The sequence below is a fragment of the Phyllostomus discolor genome, chromosome 10 (assembly GCF_004126475.2).
Source record: "Phyllostomus discolor isolate MPI-MPIP mPhyDis1 chromosome 10, mPhyDis1.pri.v3, whole genome shotgun sequence".
In the NCBI taxonomy this organism is placed as follows: domain Eukaryota; kingdom Metazoa; phylum Chordata; class Mammalia; order Chiroptera; family Phyllostomidae; genus Phyllostomus; species Phyllostomus discolor.
This window is the reverse complement of record NC_040912.2, coordinates 16,857,501-16,879,812: the sequence shown is the minus strand read 5'-3', so window position 1 is coordinate 16,879,812 and position 22,312 is coordinate 16,857,501. Positions and strand designations below refer to the sequence as shown.

Below are 22,312 nucleotides of genomic sequence, written 5' to 3'. Positions count from 1 at the left end.
AAACAAGCAGGAAAATTCCATACAGAAGTTTCATTTCCTTATGAAACAAAAAAGTAGTTGTGTGAGGATCACCTACTCTGCCATTTTTTTACCCAGACTTCAAATAAAGTGCTCTGAACACTACAGCAGCCAGTCAAAAATGAGGAAGGCCAGAAGATGACACAGAGAGGTAGATCCTCACTATTTAAGCGTTGACTACAAAAAGACACAAACATACCTTGCCAGTTCTAACTCTCTATAGGTGAGTGGTTTCTGAGAAAGAAAAAGAAGTTACAATGAGAAATATTGACTTTGTTGGGCTTCCGTAGGAAGGGTGGCAGGTCAATAAGAAATCAGCCTCAACAGGCCTACTCACTGAGCCTAGGGGTGAGGAGAGCTTTGGTAAAAGGTATTTTAAAGGGGGAAGTGAACCTTGAGTGTCCTTGGTGAATGTGTCCATACTGAATAAGATGGAAAAACCATGATCTTTATTGTTAGGTAGGGGGCCAATGGGAGACTGTTGCTAGGGAATTTATTGCCATAAAAGGTCATCATCCCCAGAGGGCTAAGTGAAGAGCTCCTAATTTAGGTCTGTGTCTCTTATCCCCAAAACCCCCAGCATAGCCCCTTTCGAAGCCCAACTGTTATAAAAATGGGCTATTTTCTAATATTTTATTGATTCCTATTTTATTTAAAGATATAAATATCCTCAGAAAAAGTCCAATTTTTACTAACTTTCACAGGAAGACCCTAACAACAATTAAACATCTGTATAGCATAACTGTTTTTTTTTTTGAAAGAAATACTCTGAGAAACAGAAGGACATAATCATATTTCAAGTTTTATAGTTTTGTTTTTATGTAGGAATTGCAATGTCATTAGAAAAATTGAGTAACATTTCTTAAAATTTAATTTAGGGAGATGGTTAATTTAAAAAGTAATGTTCTCAGAAGTCTCCAGAGAGAGGCTTTTATTCATCTTATAAAAGAATAAGAAATGGCTAAAGTACTCAATGAAAATCTGACAGACACACTATTAATAATCTCCATTATTTAATTGGCTTGAGTCTTAATGAATATGTTGAGGCCAATTTTAGTAGTATCATCACTTTAAAAAGGCGGGTGGAGGGAAGATGCAATGCTTAAACCCCCATCCTAACCACATCTACCAGCTCTTCCCCTGAGCCACCACATTGGACTTGGGGTGGGTGGGCAGAGTATAAAGCACAAGGACCCCAAAGTCAAAGCCTGTGCTCCTCACCTGGTTCCACGCCTTTGTAGCGATGCGTGTTTAAGCAAGTAGCATAGCCTCCTTCCATTTTAGATAATATTAGTGCCTGACCCACAAGCTTTTTTGTTGAAAGGATTAAGTCAATTTTTGAAACATTACCAGAACAGTGCCTGCCACAGAGTAAGTGCCAGACAAATGTGAGCTACAATAAAAAGAGGACAAAGGGAACGAGAGAGGTTGAAAAGAAAGAGGGAGAAAGGGCCTGTCGGCACTGGCAGACAGAGAAGGACATTTTGGGAGTGTGGACCCTCTGAGGCAGTGAGATAACGAAATAAAAGCAGCCTGGGGTGCAGCAGGCCTGGTTACCTTCCTGCCACAACCGCGGTTCCTTTCCTCTGCATCCCCTACCCCGAACCAGTATCAGTGTGTTTTGAAATCGACTACTTGACTTGCAAATTGGTCATATTTAAGAATCATCTCCTTCCTGAGAGAATAAATTATACAGCTACTTTTTTTTTTCAGGGGGATGGAAATCAAGATACTTTGTAGTTTAAGTGGCCTAACGGGTAGTAGTTCCCACAGACTGTCTGGGATGGCTTAGGCCAATACCGTGGATTATTTTTAAGAATTTAGCAACAGGGATCGGGGTGATGACTGTGAGCATGAATCACAATAAGTTAAACATTAGGCCCTAGAAAGACACCTAGGGACTTTCCTTTCCTGCTTCTGAGTATTTATTAGCCTCTGGCACGGACTCAGTCATTTGTGATCTGGACAGTACAAAAGTAAATAATGGAAAAGTAGGCTGCTTGGCCTCCACCAAGATTTGGGAGAAGACAAACTGTAAACAACCATAATTAGAGAGAAGTCAGATACTTAACAATGCTGAGAGAATAAATAATTCTTTGATAAATCACTTTCAACAAAGCCTTTTTGAAAACAGAGACTTACTATGAAAAAAAAAGCCCTGCTTTCAATTATACAAATTTAAAAAGATTGTTTAAAGAGACATTTGAGGTCCACAGAACAGTTGAGAGGAAGGTATAGAGATTTTTCCGTGTACCTCCTACCCCCTCATATGCATAGCATCCCTATTATCAACTGCTCCAACCAGAGTGCTCTATTTGTTACAATTGGTGTACCTTTTCTACAATGTCATATTATTTGAAATCATACAGTATGGAGCATTTTCTGACTGACATATTTTGCTTAGTAATATGCATTTAAGGCTCCTCCATGTCTCTTCATGAATTAATAACTTGTTTCTTTTTAGCACTAAGTAATATTCCATCGTCTAGATGCACATAAGTTCATTTATCCATTCACCTACTGAAGGCATCTTGGTTGCTTCCAAGTTTTGGTCATTATAAATAAACTTCCTATAAATATCCATGTGCCATTTTTGTGTAGACATATGTTTTCAGTTCCTTTGGGTAAATACCAAGGAGCACAACTGATGGAGTATATGCCAAGTATGGAGTATGTTTCATTTGTAGGAAACAGCCGAAGTCCCTTCCCAAGTGACTATACCATTTTGCATTCCCACCAGCAATGAGTGAGGATTCCTGTTGCTCCACATCCTGACCAGCATTTGGTGTTAGCAGTGTTCTGGATTTGCCAGTCTGAGTAGGTGTGTAGTGGTGTCTCAGTTAGACAACTTTTTAATCTGTTAACTGAAATATCAGAGCAGCATATCCCCCACAGTATTGTTGCTGTCTTCTTTCTTATAAATTTCTCATCCTTTAGCCCATTTGGTAGAAAGCGATTTGTAGGTGGTGGTGCACTGCTTAGGGTACGGAGATAAATGCAGTCCATGGGGAGAAAACCTGTCCTCAGCCTCTGGCTGCTCTGGGCTGGAAAGTCTGTGTGAAGTAGTCTTGCTGGAGAGCGGGGCTCTAGGTACCCAGCAGTGGGTCTGCTGTGACTTCCACTGCACCTGCTGGGATTCAACGGACTTGGTTTGACTCTTGTCCCTTCATGAAAATTTGTTTTGTCCTGCACACCCAACTGGCATAGTAAGAAAACCTTCTTCATGGCTAAAGAAAACATCAGCAAAATGAAAAGGTAAGCAATTATATAGGAAAATGTATTTGCCAATGATACCTCAGACAAGGGTCTGGTCTCCAAAATATGTAAAGAACTCAAATGACTCCACACCAGGAAAACAAATAATTCAATTGAAAAATGGGCAGAGGACCTGAACAGACACTTCTCCAGGGAGGACATATGCAGGGCCCAGAGACATATAAAAGGATGTTCAGCATCGCTAGCCATCAGAGAGATGAAAGTTAAAACCAAAATGAGATACCACTTCACACCAGTCAGAATGGCCATCATTTACAAATTACCAAATAAGTGTTGGAGAGGATGTGGAGAAAACCAAACCCTTGTACATTGCTGGTGAGAATGCAGACTGTTGCAGCCACTGTGGAAAACAGTATGGAATTTCCTCAAAAAAACTAAAAATGAAGCTGCCTTTTGACCTGGGAATTCCACTACTTGGAGTATACCCTAAGAATCCTGAAAAACCAATTCAAAAGAACTTATGCACGCCAATGTTCATAGCAGAACAATTTATAATGGCCAAGTGCTGGAAGCAGCCTAAGTGCCCATCAGTAAATGAGTGGATCAAAAAACTGTGGTACATTTACACAATGAAATACTACACAGCAGAAAGAAAGAAGGAGCTCCATCCTTTGCAACAGCATGGATGGAACTGGAGAGCATTATGCTAAGTGAAATAAGCCAGGAGATGAAAGACAAATACCATATGATCTCACCTATAAGTGGACCCTAATCAACAAAATAAACAAGCAAGCAAAATATAACCAGAGACATTGAAATAAAGAACAACCTGACCCTGGCTGGCGTAGCTCAGTGGATTGAGTGCGGGCTGCGAACCAAAGTGTCACAGGTTCGATTCCCAGTCAGGGTACATGCCTGGGTTGCAGGCTATGACCCCCAGCAAGCACACATTGATGTTTCTCTCTTTCTCTCTTTCTCCCTCCCTTCCCTTTCTAAAAATAAATAAATAAAATCTTTTAAAAAATTATATTAAAAAAAAAGAACAATCTGACAGTAACCAGAGTGGGAAGGGGGGTAAGGGGGAAAGAAGGGGAAGGGTCATCAAGAAACATGTATAAAGCACCCATGGACAAAGCCAATGGGGCATAGGATTGAGTATGAGAAGTGGGGGTGGGTAGAGCGGGGGAGAGTGGTGGGAGGAAATGGGGACAACTGTAGTTGAACAACAATTTTTTTAAAAAGAAGTATCAGTAAAAAAGGGAAAAAAAGGGAAAAAAAAGGAAAAAAAGGGCAGCTCTATGCCCCCAAAGGAAGTGGATGACATAGCTTCTGCCTCCCACCAAGTCACCACCTAATCAGAGAGATAATCTTTCCTCAACTGAAATGGCTCAAAAATGCTTACACTCATGCGAGAGAAAGATACAGAACATTTTCTATGTGCTCATCACTGGAATATTTTAATTTAACTCATAAAAATTGACTCACATTTTATGGTGAATAGAGAAAATATGTATCTAACTTATACTTAACAGTATACGTTTGTTTAAATATTAATAAAAATTAAATTTTATTTAATTTAATATTTGCAATGTGAATATTTACTTTGCTCTATGTGCTGCCACTCTGTATTTGATGCCTATAGTTCTTACTGCACACAAACTTGTCAAAGAAACAGTGAAGCTCTAGAAATCTTTTCTCATTACCATCCACACTCTTAATGCTATTATCACCAAATATTATTTATTACAAATGACTAAGTCTATGCCTCAGACTGGTAAATATTATTATTATGTTTAAAATTTCCCCATGCCCTTGGCTGGGCCCCATCACATTTATGTGTTATCTGCCTCAAGATTTTCTAGCCCTGCCTACTAACTGGTTAGCTATCCAGTTTGGTCAATTTATTTGATCAAAAGCCATATTAACATGCAATCCAATAGGAGAAACATCAATATATTTTAAAGACTCTTGATACATATTTTAAAGGCCTTTAAAAAGTGGTATGTGTATATTTCAGATACCATTGATGATTATAGAGGCAATGACTTCAGTTAGTAGATCTTTGAGAACTCTCCCTAAATTAACCCATGTAAGTGCTTCAGGCTTGATTACATTTGACTTACTTGGTCTGCATTTTTTCACTGTTGAATTAAACAAACAGAAATATTACCTCAACAGCGACATGCCCAGCTTTTCCTCGGTGAGGAACTTCATATGCTTCCATTTGTTTCTTTGTGAGTCGTGCTAATTTTGGAGCTAGTTCCCTCCAGCCCTTGCCCAGCTTGACAGCTGAAGTCAGGATAGTGGCCTCTTGGATGATGTGAGCCACCAACCCCTGGCGATCCATCTTCAGCAGAGCCTGCAGCAATGATTATATGTCATAATCAAAAGCCAGTAATTTGGGTTTTTTCCTAGAAATTTAATTTTTCATTACATATTTTAGAAACTGGCATCCCATTTCTCACCACACATATATATGAATTTCTTAAAATGGAAAAAGTTGATTTACTCTCAAGCACATCCAGTTAGCAAAGTACAGCAGACACAACTGGACCAAAATTAGAGGAGATGGAAGGCTAACTCCATGGCTAATTATAGGGCCTTGGGTTAACCACTCATCTGCTTCTTAATATCTTTAATTGCAAAAGAGGATGTTGAACTAGACACTTCTAAAGACACCCTAAAGTTCTAGCAGCCTATAATTTATCAACCCAGGATGATAATTTACTCTTCGAAAACTAATTTCTTTCCTTACCAGGCGACTGGCTACAGGATTTCTCTAAGGAGTGAGCATACTAGTGCTGGTAAATATGGTAAACACTATTCTACTTTTCATCAAAATGTGATTAAAACTTTCCAGAATCATGCCATTGCATGACAATGAGATGCTCCTACAACTTTAAACAATGCTATTGATAATTATGAGTTTTGAAAAATTAACTCTCTCTTCTTCACCAATGGAATTGTGCCTAATATATATGAGGGCTTTCAAAATTGAACCTCTCTCAGTATCACTATAGAACCATAAAAATAATTGAAGGAGAAGAAATATTTTATATATACTTATTTATTATATAAATTATTGTTAATGTCATTGAATAAATTTACCTCCACATTTTGCACTTTGATTAACACTCTGATCCTATTACTTTGGCTGGTGTAGCTCAGTGGATTGAGTGTCGGCCTGTGAACCAAAGGGTCGCAGGTTTGATTCCCAGTCAGGGCACATGCCTGGGTTGCTAGCCAGATCCCCAACAAGGGGCATATGAGAGGCAACCACATATGGATGTCTCTCTCCCTCTCTTTCTCCCTCCCTTCCCCTCTGTCTAAAAATAAATAGATAAAATCTTTTAAAAAAACACTCTGCTCCTCTAACATGAACCTGCCTCATCTACATGGACCACGCCTCTCCTAAGGGCACCAGCCTTGCACAATTATAATGGCATTTACTAAACATGCCAACACACACACTTAAATGTTTCTACACACAGACAACTTTGTTTCAGAAAGGTGTAGTGGTTTTAGACCTGACTTTGGAACCAAAAGCTTTCAAATCTCATCTTCAATACTAACAACTGTGGAACCCAACCTCCTAAGACTCAGTTTCCTCTATTTGTAAGATGAAGACTGGCTATACTTCCCCCATGGAGTTGTTTATAATGGTTAAATTACACAGTGTGGATAGAGTGTTCAGCATAGTGCCAAACACATAAAGAACTTCAGAGGAGTGCTAGCTATCATTATTACTTACAAATTTTAGAAAATTTTAAAAATATGCTCTTGAATTTTTTACTTTTATAAAATCCTGAATTTCCACTTTAAAAGCAAAATTATTCTTCATCTTTTTAATAATTCTCCATGGAGTCTTACAGTGGGGTGAATGTTATCTTTTAAAAAATGATCCTTGGAGTACTGTTAAAACATGAGGCTTAAGAAAAGATTAAATAATATTATTTTAAGGTTTTGATGAATTACATACAGAAGAAGAATAAATTTCTAAAGTAAAAGACATTGATTGTATGTTTTTAAAAAACACAAAAATGTGGACCTATTGCAAAGGCCAAGTTAATTAGTTCTATTTCAGTTTTCTCTTACTCACGTTACTGGAGTTTGTCTGATATTTTAAGAGCTATCTAAATATTTGAGAGAGGAAGAGAATCTCTTAACTGTTACACTCTAGCACAAACAGAAACTTTAATCTTCCTTCAAAAGATGATCCTTGTGGGCCTAGTTTCTGGGAAAACCGCAACTGAATCTAAGAAACCATTTATATGACCTTGTAGGAAAAGCTACATGTTTGCTGTAAAGTGACTTCCACTTAATTCAAGACTGCTGAGAATGTTTTAGCTTCTTCTCTCACATGTTCGGTTATAAATATTACCAAGTTAATAACATGTTCTGTAGTAAATAAATTACCGTGATCAAGCAATACTCACCACAACAAGCTCATAAAGAAACCTTCTGGCATTCCTGTCTGCATGGCAATCTTCCTTCAACTTCTTTAAAATGTAAGACACTTTTTCTGATTCTTTGTCTGCTTGTGTTCGATCAAAATCTTCCAGTGCCATATGTGAGTAACCCAGGACATCAGCTAAAGCTTTCCAATCATTAACTTTTTCTGACACCAAGGTCAATACAACTGAGTAGATATAAGTCAGTTTCTTAAAGGGCAGGACAATTTGTTCAAGGAGGCTCTTTGTAGTGAAGACACTATCTGTCACTGGCATTACTTGTTCCTTTGCAATCACCTTGACATTTCTGCAATGTACAAGTCCAATCTTACCTCTCAAGACTGCCACATACCATTCTTTCACTTTGGACTGTCCAATGGCTTTGACCTTGCCTTCTCCAAGGAGAGCTATTGTGTCTCCTTTGAAATATTCAAGTAAATAGTCAATCTTCTTTTTTCTTAGCACCGTCTTCAGAGTTACTCCATAATTGGTAAAGTTCAACTTTTTGTCTTGAAAGGTGGGATATTTAACATGCAGTGTTGGTAATGAAGGAGCAGACCTGATTTCCTTCCCCTTCTGCAAACCACCTGGCAGATTTGAGCGTCTCTTTAGGTTTGGAGCTGGGTCAGGCGTAGTGACACAGAACTGTGCAACCGGCCTGCCATCGGCAGGCTCCAGCTGAACACGGAAAACAAACAAGTGCATTTCCCTGGAGTCAACCAAAGAAAATAAAAATTGGTGATGAACTACTTGACTTGCTTGCAACTGCTTTTGTTTAATTCCTTTTTCTCCACCTGCCTTTACTTCAAAATCAGGATCACATGAAAAAACAGAAATATTTAAATCTTGTGGCTTGTCAAGTAAGAATGAATGCTTCCCCCAGAGCTGAAACACAACTGGAGATGTGTTTTTTCTACCCTTCCTAATATCAGAGATTGTCAGCTTTCCTGGCAAATAACTGTGTCCGCAAACTGTGAAAACAGTAGTGAAACGGGGATGGATATGTTTGGGCCCATAAATTCCAACCGAGGTGGTTTTGTGGATATAATCCCAAATGGTGACAGCTGGTGACTGAGTAGCTTTAGCTTGTGCAGCAACCACCAGATACATCACCTGACTCAAATCTATTAGCTTGACTTGGATGGTGTCTTTATAAATGTAGCAGCTGTTCAGCACTTTGAAAGGGCCTTCTTTACTCAGGCTGTGTAAACACACCATTTCTGTCATGACTTGGCTGAAAGGATCCTTTCTCACTTCAGCGCCGATTTTCATCTCCAGCAAAATGGCTTCCATTGTGTTAAGGTTGCCTAACATGATTTCCAACAGTGGGCTTACAGTGCATGAGTGATCATGATTAAGCATTTGTGGAGGATCAAGAAAAACCCTTAGGGATACTTCCTGGAATTCTCCCACAGCTACATGACCGTGGGGCACGTGAACAGTGATATCTGATTCAGGTAACTGTACTGACCCTCCCTGGTGGTTTAATTGACAAACGATGACAGTCTCTGCCACTTGCGTTTGTGCCCATCCGGGGCTCTGACTGATTGTGTTCAAATCCAGGCAGGAGCGGGCCAGCTGGCGTTGACTTAACCAAGCCATTTTATAAGCCTCTCGATCATTCTGAAGCCATTCCAAATCTTGTTCTAGGATCTGGTCAGAGTTCTGTATATTCCGACGGGAGTGCACTGTGTCATCTAAAATGTCCAAAAGTTCTGAAACACTTTTAGATCTCGCTGACTTCCTCGAGGAAGACTGCCTAAGCAATCGGTGCACATCAAGTTCATTGCCAGAGGAATCTACAGAATTTCCAGATTCTATTTCTCTAAAAAAAAGAAAAGGATCTTCCTTCAAGATGGAAACTTTACCTTTCTTCTGGTTATTTCTTAGCTGAGTTATATCATCCAAAAATGGGTTAGAGGCAGACAGTTCATTCCAGAATGGATTTGTAGCTTTGGAAACATTATTGCCATGAAGTGTGAAAGCATCTGGCCAGCTGAGAAGCAAGCTTGGGTCTGGACATTCTTGTTGTTTAAACAAAAACAAAGCAAAACAAAGGTGAGTGTCATTCTATGATACAACCAAGATTCATTTTCATTATAGCTTAAAAATTCAAGACTTTTTATTTTGCTTTTTGATCTCCAGGCTAATAGGTGACTATTTGGTCAAATTTGGTCAAATTTTCATGCTGTGAGAAAAAGAACTTACTCTACCAGTTTACTGTGACCATATATGATAAGACAATGATTTAAAAATAAGTGAATGGTTAATAATTTAGATAATAGTCAACATAATACATTTCCTTCAAAATGACCCACACTATATGATCTTATACCTTATAGTTTTGTGTTTTATTTTCACAAAAGAAAATCTCTGAACAAATAGACTAATTCAGCCAATTATCCAGATTTTTTCTAAACATTGAATAGTTGGTCTCAATATATCTATATTATTCATCATTTTTATTTTCTAATAATATATAATACATAAAAAATATCAAATACATCTGTTAGTAGGCAAAATAATTGTTTAAAAAAACAGGCCACCCAGCTGGTGTGGCTCAGTTGGTTGGAGCATTGTTCCACAAACTAAAAGGTTGCCAGTTCGATTCCTGATCAGGGCAGATGCCAGAATTACAGGTTTGGTCCCCAGTTGGGGTGAACATGGAAGGCAGGCAATCAATGTATCTCAGTCACATCGATGTTTGTCTCCCTCTTTCTCCCTCCCTTCCCCTCTTTCTAAAATAAAAAAATAAAAGTAAATAAATTAATAAATGCAATAGGCCAAATAGACAATGCATTTTTCAGATTATTTTTTGATGACTTTGTATTGATAAATTTTAACATTATAATTTTTTCATATACAATAAACATCAGATTTACTACTTGCAAGAATTCATTGGGTTTTTTCAATTCAAAGTGTCAAGAAAACAGGTTTTCCACTATGAAATGAAAACATGTTATTACTTTGAAACATGAATAATTTAAGAATCAGCAACGCATTAAAATATTAACATATCAGCTCTAAGGAATTTCGCATATGTCAAAGTACTGAAGTCTTTTTTTGCATTCAGAGCTACTCATACTTGGTCATTTCTCAATAATATTGGTCATGACTCTGTGGACTTCATGAAGCTGGTTCTACTTCAGAGAAAAATGAAAGCCAAGAGGCCAGCCAAAAGAGAAAGATGAATTTGAGTAAACTGTCGGAATTTTTTTTGTTTGATGTGTACAGAACTATTATCTTGACTGAAGTACATTTTCAGTGGCAGATATTAAAAATAGAAGACGCATTTTGGAAAAGAAAAGTTGTGTTTCTCCCAGTTCCAGACTTTCATCAAACAAGTTCTATCTAACTCTCAAAACTACTTTTCCTCTAAGATTCAATTTAATTCTTTTATGCTCCATACATATTTCGTAGCCCACTCCAACCTCTAGAGATGTCTTTAACCCCGGAATTCATTATATATGTACTGCATATACCACTCATTTAATGAGTTTTTGCCTTCTTTTAGTATTATAATCTGTTGCATCTGCTATTTTATTCCTCTTTTTAATGATAGTGTATGTGTGTCCATGATACTATTGGGATTTTTATAATTCTTTTAATCTTTTGTAAGACTTTTCAGAGCTAGACCTTCAATAGTTGCTGGTGACAGATGAAAGAAGTTACAACAGTTTTACCTTCCCATACCTGCGATATTGCACTTTTTGGAGGGTTTTGGGGCTTCCATGTCAATCAAATTTCCTGCAGACCTACTTCGTGGAGCACCTCCTGACCAAAAATGGGCTCTTTCACTGGTTAACATTTTTCCACCTACAAAGGGAAAAATACAACTACATGTATGTAAGCATATTTAAGTTGGCAGAGAAACCAAATTCAAGGTAATCGCTCCCATTTAAATAGAAAAATGCATATAAAAATATTCTTCATAAATCCTCGCCTTCTGGTAGGATGCTGGGTTAAATGTGTGTTAGCACTCCATAAGGAAAAAAAAAAATCAGAGCCTGGATTAATATAAACAAGAAAACCTAAGAAGAGGGGGAAATGGGACAACTGTAATAGCATAATCAATAAAATATATTAAAATAAATAAATAAATACGCCTTGAAAAAAAAGAAAACCTATAAATGCATTTGTAATCCTACAAAAAAGTAATAATGAGAATCTCAAGTATAATAAAAAGAATATTAAGTTGAAACTTCAATAAATAGACATTGTCTGTTTGGTGACTAGAAGACTAAAATCACAAAACTGGAATTCTTGCCCAAATCCTTCTATACATTCAATTCACTTCAGAGAAAAATCACGTTATGTATATATAACATATGCCATATATATCCATGTTTGTAAGTCCTTAAGCTATTTTAAAACATATATATATATATATTATACATTGAGAATACTATGCTAAGTGGAATAAGTCAGTCAGAAAAAGCTGAGAACCATGTAATTTCACTCAGATGTGGGACATAAAACTGAAACTCATAGACACAGACAATAGTATGGTGGTTATTAGAGAGAAGGGGTGGGGGAATAGTAAAGGGTAAAGGGGACCAAATATATGGTGATGGAAGATGATTTGACTTTGGATGATGGTAACACAATACAATACATAGATGATACCAGCATATCATACAAATGTACGCTTGAAACCTATATGATCTTATTGCCCAATACATGCAATAAAAATAAAAATTTAAAAATAATCACAAAAAAAGAAAAAGGAAAACTAAAGGTTAATATTCAAGATAACCCAGTAAAAGATCATGAAAGTAATCTGCATCAGCAGACACCGATAATTATTATAAGTAAGTGCTGAGGAGACGACGTGAACTTGGAACAGAAATAGACTAAGGACACAGAACACCCCTAGAAGCAGACCCACCCCACAAGGCAAACACTGGGAGAAGACATATCTATTACATACGACTAAAAGAGAAAAAAGGAGTGAATTCCAAAATATATAAAAGATTTCTACACATCACTAAGCAAAATAAAAACATTATAGAAAATTTGAGGGAAAAGATCTGAACAAGTATTTCTCACAAAAAAAGTAATAAATACAAATGACCTCTAATATATTAAAATACGTTCTATTTATTGGTTATAACAGAAATGCTAAATGAAACCATGAGATACAATTACTACCCATCAAATGTGCAAAATTTTCAAAACTAGCAGCACCAATTACTGGCAAACACATTTGGGGAAGGGCAATCCTATGCGCTCCTAGCAGAAGCATCAGCAGGTACAACCACCTGGAAATCAATCTGGCATCATCTAGGAAAGATAATTACAACCTAATACCCAGCAAGTCCCATCCCAGTTATTTGTTCCAGCAAAACCATGCATATGTTCATCAGAAGAGACATACATAAATGTTCATTATATTAACAAAAATGTGAAATCAACCAAAATATCCTTTGCCATATGAATAGATAAATAAATTGTGTTTTAATACAATGCGGAACCATGTAACTATGAACACAGGTGAATTACAACTAAAAGTATCAAAATGTACTAGATTAGGTACCCCATTGCTGAAACTTAGCTGAGGTATTTTATTCTTTTTAATGCAAAAAAAATGGGATTATTTTCTTAATTTCTCTTTCTGGTTGTTCAGTATTAGTGTATAGGAATGCAACAAATTTCTGTATATTAATTTTGTATCCAGCTAAAAAGCCATTTTAAATCAGACTTTACAGAGTACAAAAATGAATAGCAGCAATGAGACGTAAGCAACCTACAAGGTCAAACAGCTGGTGAGTGATTTACTCAGAAATAATTATTCATATACATTACTGCCACCCCATAGAGCCATAACTCAGGGTACTGTAAACCCCTTCTCAGGCTCAAGGTTCCTAACAGAATATTCTGAAACATCCCACCTTCCAGTTCAAATTTCCAGCATGCTAATCCCTACTTCTTGTTCTTTTTGTGTTAATACAAGTCCTTGAACTTTGACTCTTCTGTTTTGTCATATTACTCCTCCAAGGTCTTGACATTTTATTTCAGAGAAGTTTATTTCATTTTTAAAAGAAACCAAAAAACTTTTCTGGTATAAAGAACAAATTAAATGAAGAAGGAAAAAGAAGGAAAGGACGGAGACCAGCATATTTTCCAAGCATGATGAATAAACAAATGCAAAAATTATCTCATAAGGTGCCATACTTCAAAACATCAAATGGTGCAATAGCAGTTTTTTCCTCTGACAGTTGAAACTACATGGAAAGATCGGACGAAAAGCTGAATTATGCAATATGCAATTCGTGCTGAAACCTCAAGTTTCCTGGCAGATCTTTAAAATTCTGTGGTTGATTTTACCAAATACCATGTCCAAAACTAAAAGTCCTTAGCACACCATAGGTAGCTAAAGCTTTGAGATAGGAAAACTAAGTTCATTTCTCTCAACAAAATTAAGAAAATCAAAATAAAATAAGATAAAAAATTTTAGACGAAAAAGTGTTTTTCAAAAAGATAAAGCACATTTTAAATTGGAAACCAGTTTAGACAGATCTACCTAAACTCTAATTTCTTATGGAGAAAAAAGCAGTAAGAAACAATTTATACCCAGGATTCCTTTGAAGCAAACACTTGATGGAAAAAGTAGTTATAACCCCGTCAAATACAGTTAGAAGTTCTCACCCACATAAGAACCAAGAATGGTGCCTATGCAGCTCTGATCCTGGAGAACCATAATATATCTCAGAAACAGAGGCACAAGTTGGTGATTAGCTAAAATTCTTTCTGGAGTAGCCCTCTTCTGGTCACCAAGCAGACCTTCACTGTCCTTTAAGCCAGTAGTTCTAAATCTCAGCTGTACCAAAATCACCTGGAGGGTCTGATCAAATGCTATTGGCTGGATCCACTCCAGTGTTTCCAAGCTGGCACCCAAGAACTTGCATTTGTAACAAAGTGACCAAGTGATGTGAGGCTGCAGTCCTGTGGTCCTGGGACAGTGTGTTCTGAGAACCACATTCTCAAAACCACCATGTTAATTTCTTCCCCTGGCCAAACGATTTCTCCCTGTTCTGTGGTTGCTCCCATAAACCCCCAACAAATCCTCCTTCTTCTCCCAATCTTTTTTATGTGTGCATGCACACACACACACACACACACACATCACAGGACTTCATCCTAAATCTGGATTTTTTCTCCTTATGAATACAGGGAAAGGCTGTATCAGAGCAAAGGCTTGCTGGAAGGCCGGTGATGCTGACCTGTGGAGGGCAGTGCTTGTTTACACAGGTGCAAGGAGCCAGCCACATTTGTCATTACCCTGCCCTTTCTTCCAGTCCAACTTCACACTCAGTGCAAGTGCTATCCTAAATAGGAATTTTTAAAACTTTGTCTAAAGAAGCGTGAGTCAGTCTTTATTGGAATGAGTAAGTGGGAAAAGAGCAGTTTACCACCCAGTTAATTGGGGACACATTGTTGTCACTATGCCTTTAACAACACACTTATCTGAATCCACATGATTCATTATGTTTTTCCTTAAAAAGTCAATGAATAATGTTTTGCTCTTAGTTTACTGTTTAACCGAGGCGTTAAGTAGCTGGGAACATTTACTAACTGTACAACTTAGCAAAAGACTTCAGATTTTTAAGGGTCAAGTGAGTTTACTAACAAATAACCAGGGGAAGCAATACCATTTAAAACAAGCATTCCTTTTAAATGTGTTCTTTTGTAGTCATTATGTTTATGGTTGTCATTTTATGGTGAAAATTGCTATTTTTAGCCATCTAATAGGCTCAAAGTCTTTTCCAGCTAGTCCTTGAATACCTCAGACCTCCTTCATATTTCTATGGCCTGCACTGCTTTTAACTCTTAACCTATGTGCTAGTGAAAGTACTTCCATGCAGGCTATCACTCCCAGAGGCGACAGCAAATGCGAAAATGTCAGAAGAGCAATTATTGAGCAGGTGGACTTCTTCGTCCCTCAAAGGCCAAATCTAACCAAATAACTTTGCGTTCCTGAGAGTATGTAACTGGTACAAAATGCCTGAATGGACCACAGAGGAACTATAACCATCAGATGACACTCGTCCCGTGTGATTTCACTGGACATCATCCTGGTGTGATGGTCTTATTGAATGCTACCCCAGGGCATCTTCTGATGGGCTAGCGGGGCTCTCTGATCGATAGTGTATATGCCCTATCACCAATTATTAAATAGTTTGAATGTTATCTTTAGTCATAATGACTAAATATTTAAAAGATCTGACAGGGAAAATGACAGAAGTCACTTTTCTTAAGAAATATGGCTTTATAAGAATCTCTAGGGATGCCGGTGCATTAAGCAGTATTAGTAATGCACAATAATTTCAATGATGCCTTCAATCCTGGTAACTCAAAACATTCCATCAGTATGTCATCTTGGTGACAGCAGCATGTCAAACCATCTATCAGTTCCTTTGTACATTGGCCTTTCCATCACTGGCAGAACTGAAGTTTGGGGAAATTATAATAATTTTTCAAGATAACATCATATTAGTGAGCAAGAATCAGAAACAGAGGAACAGTAGATCAGAAATTGTTTTATGTTCAGCTCGATGGCATAGTGCAGAACCTACCCAGAAGCCTCACTCAGGAGGGGAAAGTGTGAGGACTCTCACCAGGTACACAACTGTAAAATCATTTAAAAATATCTATCATAACAGCTATTATTTATTGAGTGTTTGCTACATTCCAAGTGCCATGCATTAATTTTCTCATTTATAACTTGTAGTAATTCTAGAAAACTGGTTCTATCATTATTCACATTTTAAAGGTAACAAAATCATGTTTAAGGGATTTATTTGCTCAAGATTGTATAGGCATGAAGCAGCACAGCCATTCTTCCCATTTAGAAATACCAGACTTTTGAGAACATGGTTTTGAACTCTACACTATGCTTCCTACCCATGGGGTCAGACCTTCCCTTCCAAAGGAAGTAAGACTGGGGACTACGCCGTGGGCTCGTTGCCAGAGAGCGTCAAGCCTCATTCTTGATCCCAGGAGACCTCCACCAAGTTCACAGCAGGGCCCAGCACATGAACGTGTGACCTCTGCGGACAGTCACACAGGGTCCCATTCTCAGAGACGCTTTATGCTTGACATAATGCTCTGCTGTTACCACCTTGAAATGCTTAATATGTTTTGAACAAGAAGTCCCATATTTTCATTTTGCTCTGAGCAGTGCAAATTATGTAGCCAGTCCCGGTTCATGAAATTGGAAACCCTTGGCCTTCAGGCCCAAGGGAAGTGACTGCAAGTGATCGTGAAGAAAAGAGAAAAGCATTATCATAAAGATGAAGAATGCTCATTTTTCAGATGATAAAAGTGAGCGGCAGGAAGGTTCAATGAATTGCCCAAGGTAGCACATTCAGAAATCAAGCTGTCCTCTCCTGATTTGAACCCCTTAAGAAGGCGGGTACAAGTTAAGTGGTTCTACCCATCCCATGAATTCTATAAAATAGGAGATCCTTTAAAAAGTCTCATGCTATCTCATGTCACAAGCAATAATAGCTTAGATTTTAAGAGCTTGAAGTAAAAATAATAAAAAATTAACTCACTAGGAGTGAAACAAAGCAGTCTCCAACCCCATCCATACTCCCCTGCAATCATACCTCTTACCAAACCAGGGCTGTTCCCTCTTCGTCAGTCTTCCCCGGACATTCTAGCAGCTGTTTGCATTATTCCTGCCAAAAAGAGTGCTGGGCTCACGGCAACAGAGGCCTGAAGGTGCAGCAGGAAGAATGCGGGCTTTGGAATTAGACAGACGTGGGTTCAAAGCAGAGCTTACAAATGAAGTCTCTGGTCTGAGAATCACTTTTCTCATCACCAGAGCATAAAATATCTAATATTTATAGTTGTTGCAGTGGTATGTGAATCACATTTCAAGGAAGCTGTTTTTATTCTTTAAAAAAGTTGCTGTAAAGATTAATTTAAATACCACAAATCCCCAGCTAACACCAAATAGCTGCTTAAAATGGTAGTCCTTGTCTGTTTCATTTTTCCCATCTGTGCCAATTCTGTTGGTTTCAGCAAGAGTAATGAGTGGCTACTGACAAAGATGCTTAAGGAATATTGTAAAAGAGGAAGAAGAAAAATCACTGTGGAATTTTAATTGCCATCTTAGCTTAGTTGATTGTTCATACTGAAAATGTTTTTTTTGCCTCCTTAAAGAGAATAATTGAAAAATTACTATATTATTTCATAACTGGGTTTTATCAGTCCTTTTGCAATAAAATCCAACTTTTTCAGCCAATACTTGTCCCACTATTACTGGATACATTAATTATAAGATCCCCAATATTCTTTGCCAAGAGAATAAAAAACCTACCAAATATTTTGTGTACACCCACAGTTTTCCTTGGGTTTGAACTTAGAACACTGGTGTGAATGAATCATTTACATATCATCTGGCAGATTTACCTTCTTGACAGAGAGTAAATATGAATGTTGAGTCGCTGTTAAATGAGAACAGAGTGTTCATGAGATAATAATTACTGTGGGAAGGAGCACATGGGAAAAGTTTGGTGGGACTGATAATATTAAGGAAAGAAATGCATTAATGCCACATCATCCAATGTGTAAAGCAGGATTTTCCCTTAAATTCTCAACAATTTATCATGCCTAAGTTTTAACATTTCAGGGAATCACAGTGGTTTTTTGTGTGTTTTTTTGTCAGTTTTGTAAATGAGAATCATGTGCAAAGTATGAAATGTTTTTCAAAACACAAACTTGAGAAATACTATATGCATTCATATATGAATAAATATTCAAATTGATAGGTAGATAAATGTAGTCATAAATGAATATACATATATAATGTAGCTAAACAAGAATATTTTATTAGTAGTAATGCTTCGGTGTTCTGGAACTGGAGAACTGGAAGATCATTTCCTTTCAGAAAGATAATTAAGTCTTCAAAAGTTTGCTTATTTTAATACAATATCAAGTATTGATGAAATGCAAAAGAAGTCTTAAGAAAGAAATGGAGAGAGACCAAACTTGTCCTGTTTAAGAAAGAAAACCTGCCCTGGCTGGCGCAGCTCAGTGGATTGAGCGCGGGCTGGGAACCAAAGTGTCCCAGGTTCAATTCCCAGCCAGGGTACATTCCTGGGTTGCAGGCCATAACCCCCAGCAATCACACATTGATGTTTCTCTCTCTCTCTCTCTGTCTCTCTCTCTCTCTGTCTCTCTCTCTCTCTCTCTCCCTCCCTAAAAATAAATAAATAAAATCTTTAAAAAAAAAGAAAGAAAGAAAACCTACTGAGGATCTTGGGGGCTCGAGCTGTGGGTTATTTTAGCCTAAAGGGTAAAAAGAAGACATAACTAATGAACGTGTTCTCAGTGGAACACGGGGTGGGGGTGGGGGTATACCTGGTCAACCCTATCATCTCCTTTCCCATACAATCTTCCAAAATATTCATATTACTTACTGATGCAAAAAACCATAGTGAATAACAAGAGGCTGAGTCCTACTCAAAGGCATGAGTAACAGGAAAACAGTTGTTCAAGTGAACAGTTACATAACAAGTAGAGGGACCATCCATCAATGTGGGTTTGCCCAGGACAACCCCATTCGGAAACTAAAATCTCTCAGCCCAGGGAAAACCGGGAAAACTGGTTACTGTAATTACACATATTAGGGTATAAATACATGGTCCCAGACTGAGGATGTGAAAGTGTGAAATACTCAATGTAAATTCCTTCTATTGGAACACATTTTAAAAAATTTAGAACCATTAGGAGTATATATATATATATATACTCATTTATATATATATATATATTCATTCTATTTGTCATTCTGTTCAGGTGTTAAATTCTAATAAAAATGGCAAATTAAATACAAAGAAAACCACCCGGAATGGAATAAATAAGTGTCTATCACTGTCCTTTGTACTTTGTTAACCTTCTGAAAAATTAAAACATTTTCCATCAGTCAAAAACTGAACCTGCTCACCTAGCGGCCCAAAGGAACTTCCAAGCTGTCCAGCAGGAGCTCTTCCTGTCCCTTCCCGTCCATCTCCCCTTTTCCTTGAAAGCAGGTGAAATATTCAGGTTGGGTGTGTGTCCCTCTGCTGAAGCCACACTGCTCTGTGGGAGCTGGCGGGTTCCTTGCGTCCAGCTGGAAAAACCTGAGGAGGCTAGGAGTTGTGCCCCCAGCACCACCTGCTACAGGTTGGGACCTCCCAGACTGCTGTTCCCGAACTTTGTGATGGCCTTGCTTCCAGCCTCCTAACTGGTTCTAAGAAGGTTAGTGTAAAATAATGCTTCTCATCTATTCCTCTGCATCGAAATCAGCTAAGGAACTTAAAAATACAGATGTCCAGTCTCGCCCAAGATCCAGGTGTGGAACCTAGATATCATTATATTTATAAAAATTCCCAGGAGGTTCTGATGCATAGTGAAGGCAGAGCATCACCAAGTTGCAATTATAAAGTGATTAGAATATGTTGGTTGCATTTTGCTTGGTTTTAGACAAACATATTACTAGACATAATAAAATACATGACAGCTCAAGAGGCCATCCCTACACGTCAACCCTTCCAGGGGCAAACATCTTTGGGACCTAGTGCTAGACATGGGGTGTCAGGGTGATAAAGGAAATCCTCTTCCTGTTCTAGGGAAAAGGAAAAAGGATAAAGGGAATTCCCTTGGGTGCTGTGGCCCTCCCTGGGACAGCCTAGGGATCACATCTAAGCCGAGTTCTACTCTGCGGTTTAGGGACAAATACTGTCTCCCTCAGTATGTTTGGTTGGAGTTCATCATCTCCTTGTCTTTTCTTTCTCTTAGAAAGATGTAGATGAAGACACTTTTGGATATTAAGATAATATAAAAACCTGCTTTTAGCATAAGCCTTGGTTCTGAATGTAGCTCAGGCAACAGGAGTTCTCTTTTGCTCCATGTGGCACTTTCCAGCTCACCAGGTATATGCGTATATCTGAAGGTCTTCATGGTTAATATTTCCCTAATAAAGGTCTCTTAGTTTTTAATGCACAAACTTTATATGGCATAAGAATCTCTGATTATGACCTGTTGGTCAATGTGTCTCTAGGCAAAATATATATTTATTTTCCCTAAACTCAAAAGAACATTTTCAGCTAAATAATATTCAAGAAAACTGAAAGTTCCATTTCAAATCCAACCAGTAGAATATTAGAATTATAATTAGTCATTTCAAAATCAAAATAGTATAAATAAATGAAATACGAATTTTGAAGCTACTGAAACTAAGCAATATATTTTCTTTTACAACTATATTAACTGTATGGCATTTAGTATGTATGTGAGGGTTTTGGGTGATATATAGTACATTTTCATTTTTCTCATAAAAATAAGAATCTAAAATTAAAGAATGAGTTATTAACTATGCGCATGAAATTCCTGAGTCCCTTTGTATCTATTAGGTGAAGTTTTTAAATTACATTGTTCAAGGATATTCTATAATCATTTTACACATTTGGTTATAAGTTTCTGCTGAAGGTGTAATAAAATTTCTAACCATGATTTTAAAATTGTAAAATCAACCTTTCTTGTAATTTGGTCTATTTTTACTTCATCGGGTTCAGGGCCTTGTTGCTAAGACCATATAAATATGTAAAGGTTATGTCTTCTTACTGGATTTTCTCTTTATTTTCTGTAGTGTTTCTCTTTATTCCCATATATGTTGTCTGACCTAAATTATATATTTATATTAATATTGCCATTCCAACTTCCTTTTTATCATTGTATTTTACAATTTAAAACACATTTTTACACAGTTTAATATCTCCAAAAGAAAGATGCATTATGCAATTGGTGTCAGAATTTAGATGTTTCTTTTTTGGTATTTCATAAAGTAAGCGTATCTTAAAATGGATCGTGTCTTCAATTCAAAGAAATATATGTTTAAAAATTCACACTGATCATTAATCTATCTTTAAATAGTCGAGCTCTACCATTTTACATTTATTTTAAAACTCATGACTTTTACTCTCTACTGCATTATGTGGTGTGTTACTTGCTTTTATTGTTCTGTTCCTTCTCTTGGATTGATAATTTTTCAATATTCCCTTTTGTTCCCTATTTCAGATTTCTAAACATACATCACATTTCTCTTCAACCTCCTGGTGAGACTACAAAGGATAATCAGGACCAGTCCTCTCTAAAAGGTAGGAAAAATTAATCTGAATCACCAAGAAATTGTTATTTGTGCAGAGGCCTAAAATTTGCAAGTGTAAGGACTAAGAAGAGATAAATTGCTCTTTAAAATTCTATCAATAACCCAGACACTTATTTATCATGACTATATTAAAACATTTTTCCAAAATATATCTTCAAACAATATTCAAACAGTAACCAAAATGAGCATCTAATTAAATTCAACCAACATATCATAAACAGTGGAAGTGACATGTAATAATCGAAGAAAGATAAGAAATAAGAAAGTCTCTTAGGACTGAGTTGGATATCCAAGGTAAAAATGAGATGACACTTACAAAACCTGTAGGAGGAAATAAAAACATTCCTTTAAACTAATTTTAATCTACAACAAAATTTTAAAAACAGAAAAGTAAGCCTGTTTAGTTACAAAGGCAAGAGGATGAAAATAGAGAACAATGTGAAAAAATTATTTTTAATATTTTAAAGTC

General features: G+C 37.1%; 1 protein-coding gene across 6 annotated transcripts in view; it reads right to left on the bottom strand.

The window, feature by feature from the left end:
* Positions 1-22,312, bottom strand: part of MACC1 (MET transcriptional regulator MACC1) — a 59,269-nt gene that overhangs the window by 15,470 nt on the left and 21,487 nt on the right. For 4 of the 6 annotated variants that reach the window (XM_036010535.1, XM_036010533.1, XM_036010532.1 and 1 more), the window contains exons 2-4: positions 11,379-11,501; positions 7,671-9,709; positions 5,405-5,593 (exon numbers count right to left, since the gene is read on the bottom strand). In XM_036010535.1, the coding sequence (XP_035866428.1) occupies positions 5,405-5,593; positions 7,671-9,709; positions 11,379-11,493 (2,343 nt within the window). In that variant the 5' untranslated portion in view covers positions 11,494-11,501. Of the gene's footprint in view, positions 1-32; positions 253-5,404; positions 5,594-7,670; positions 9,710-11,378; positions 11,502-19,641; positions 19,718-22,312 lie in introns of those variants that run through there. The other 2 variants (XM_036010531.1, XM_036010534.1) reach the window with 2 other exon arrangements.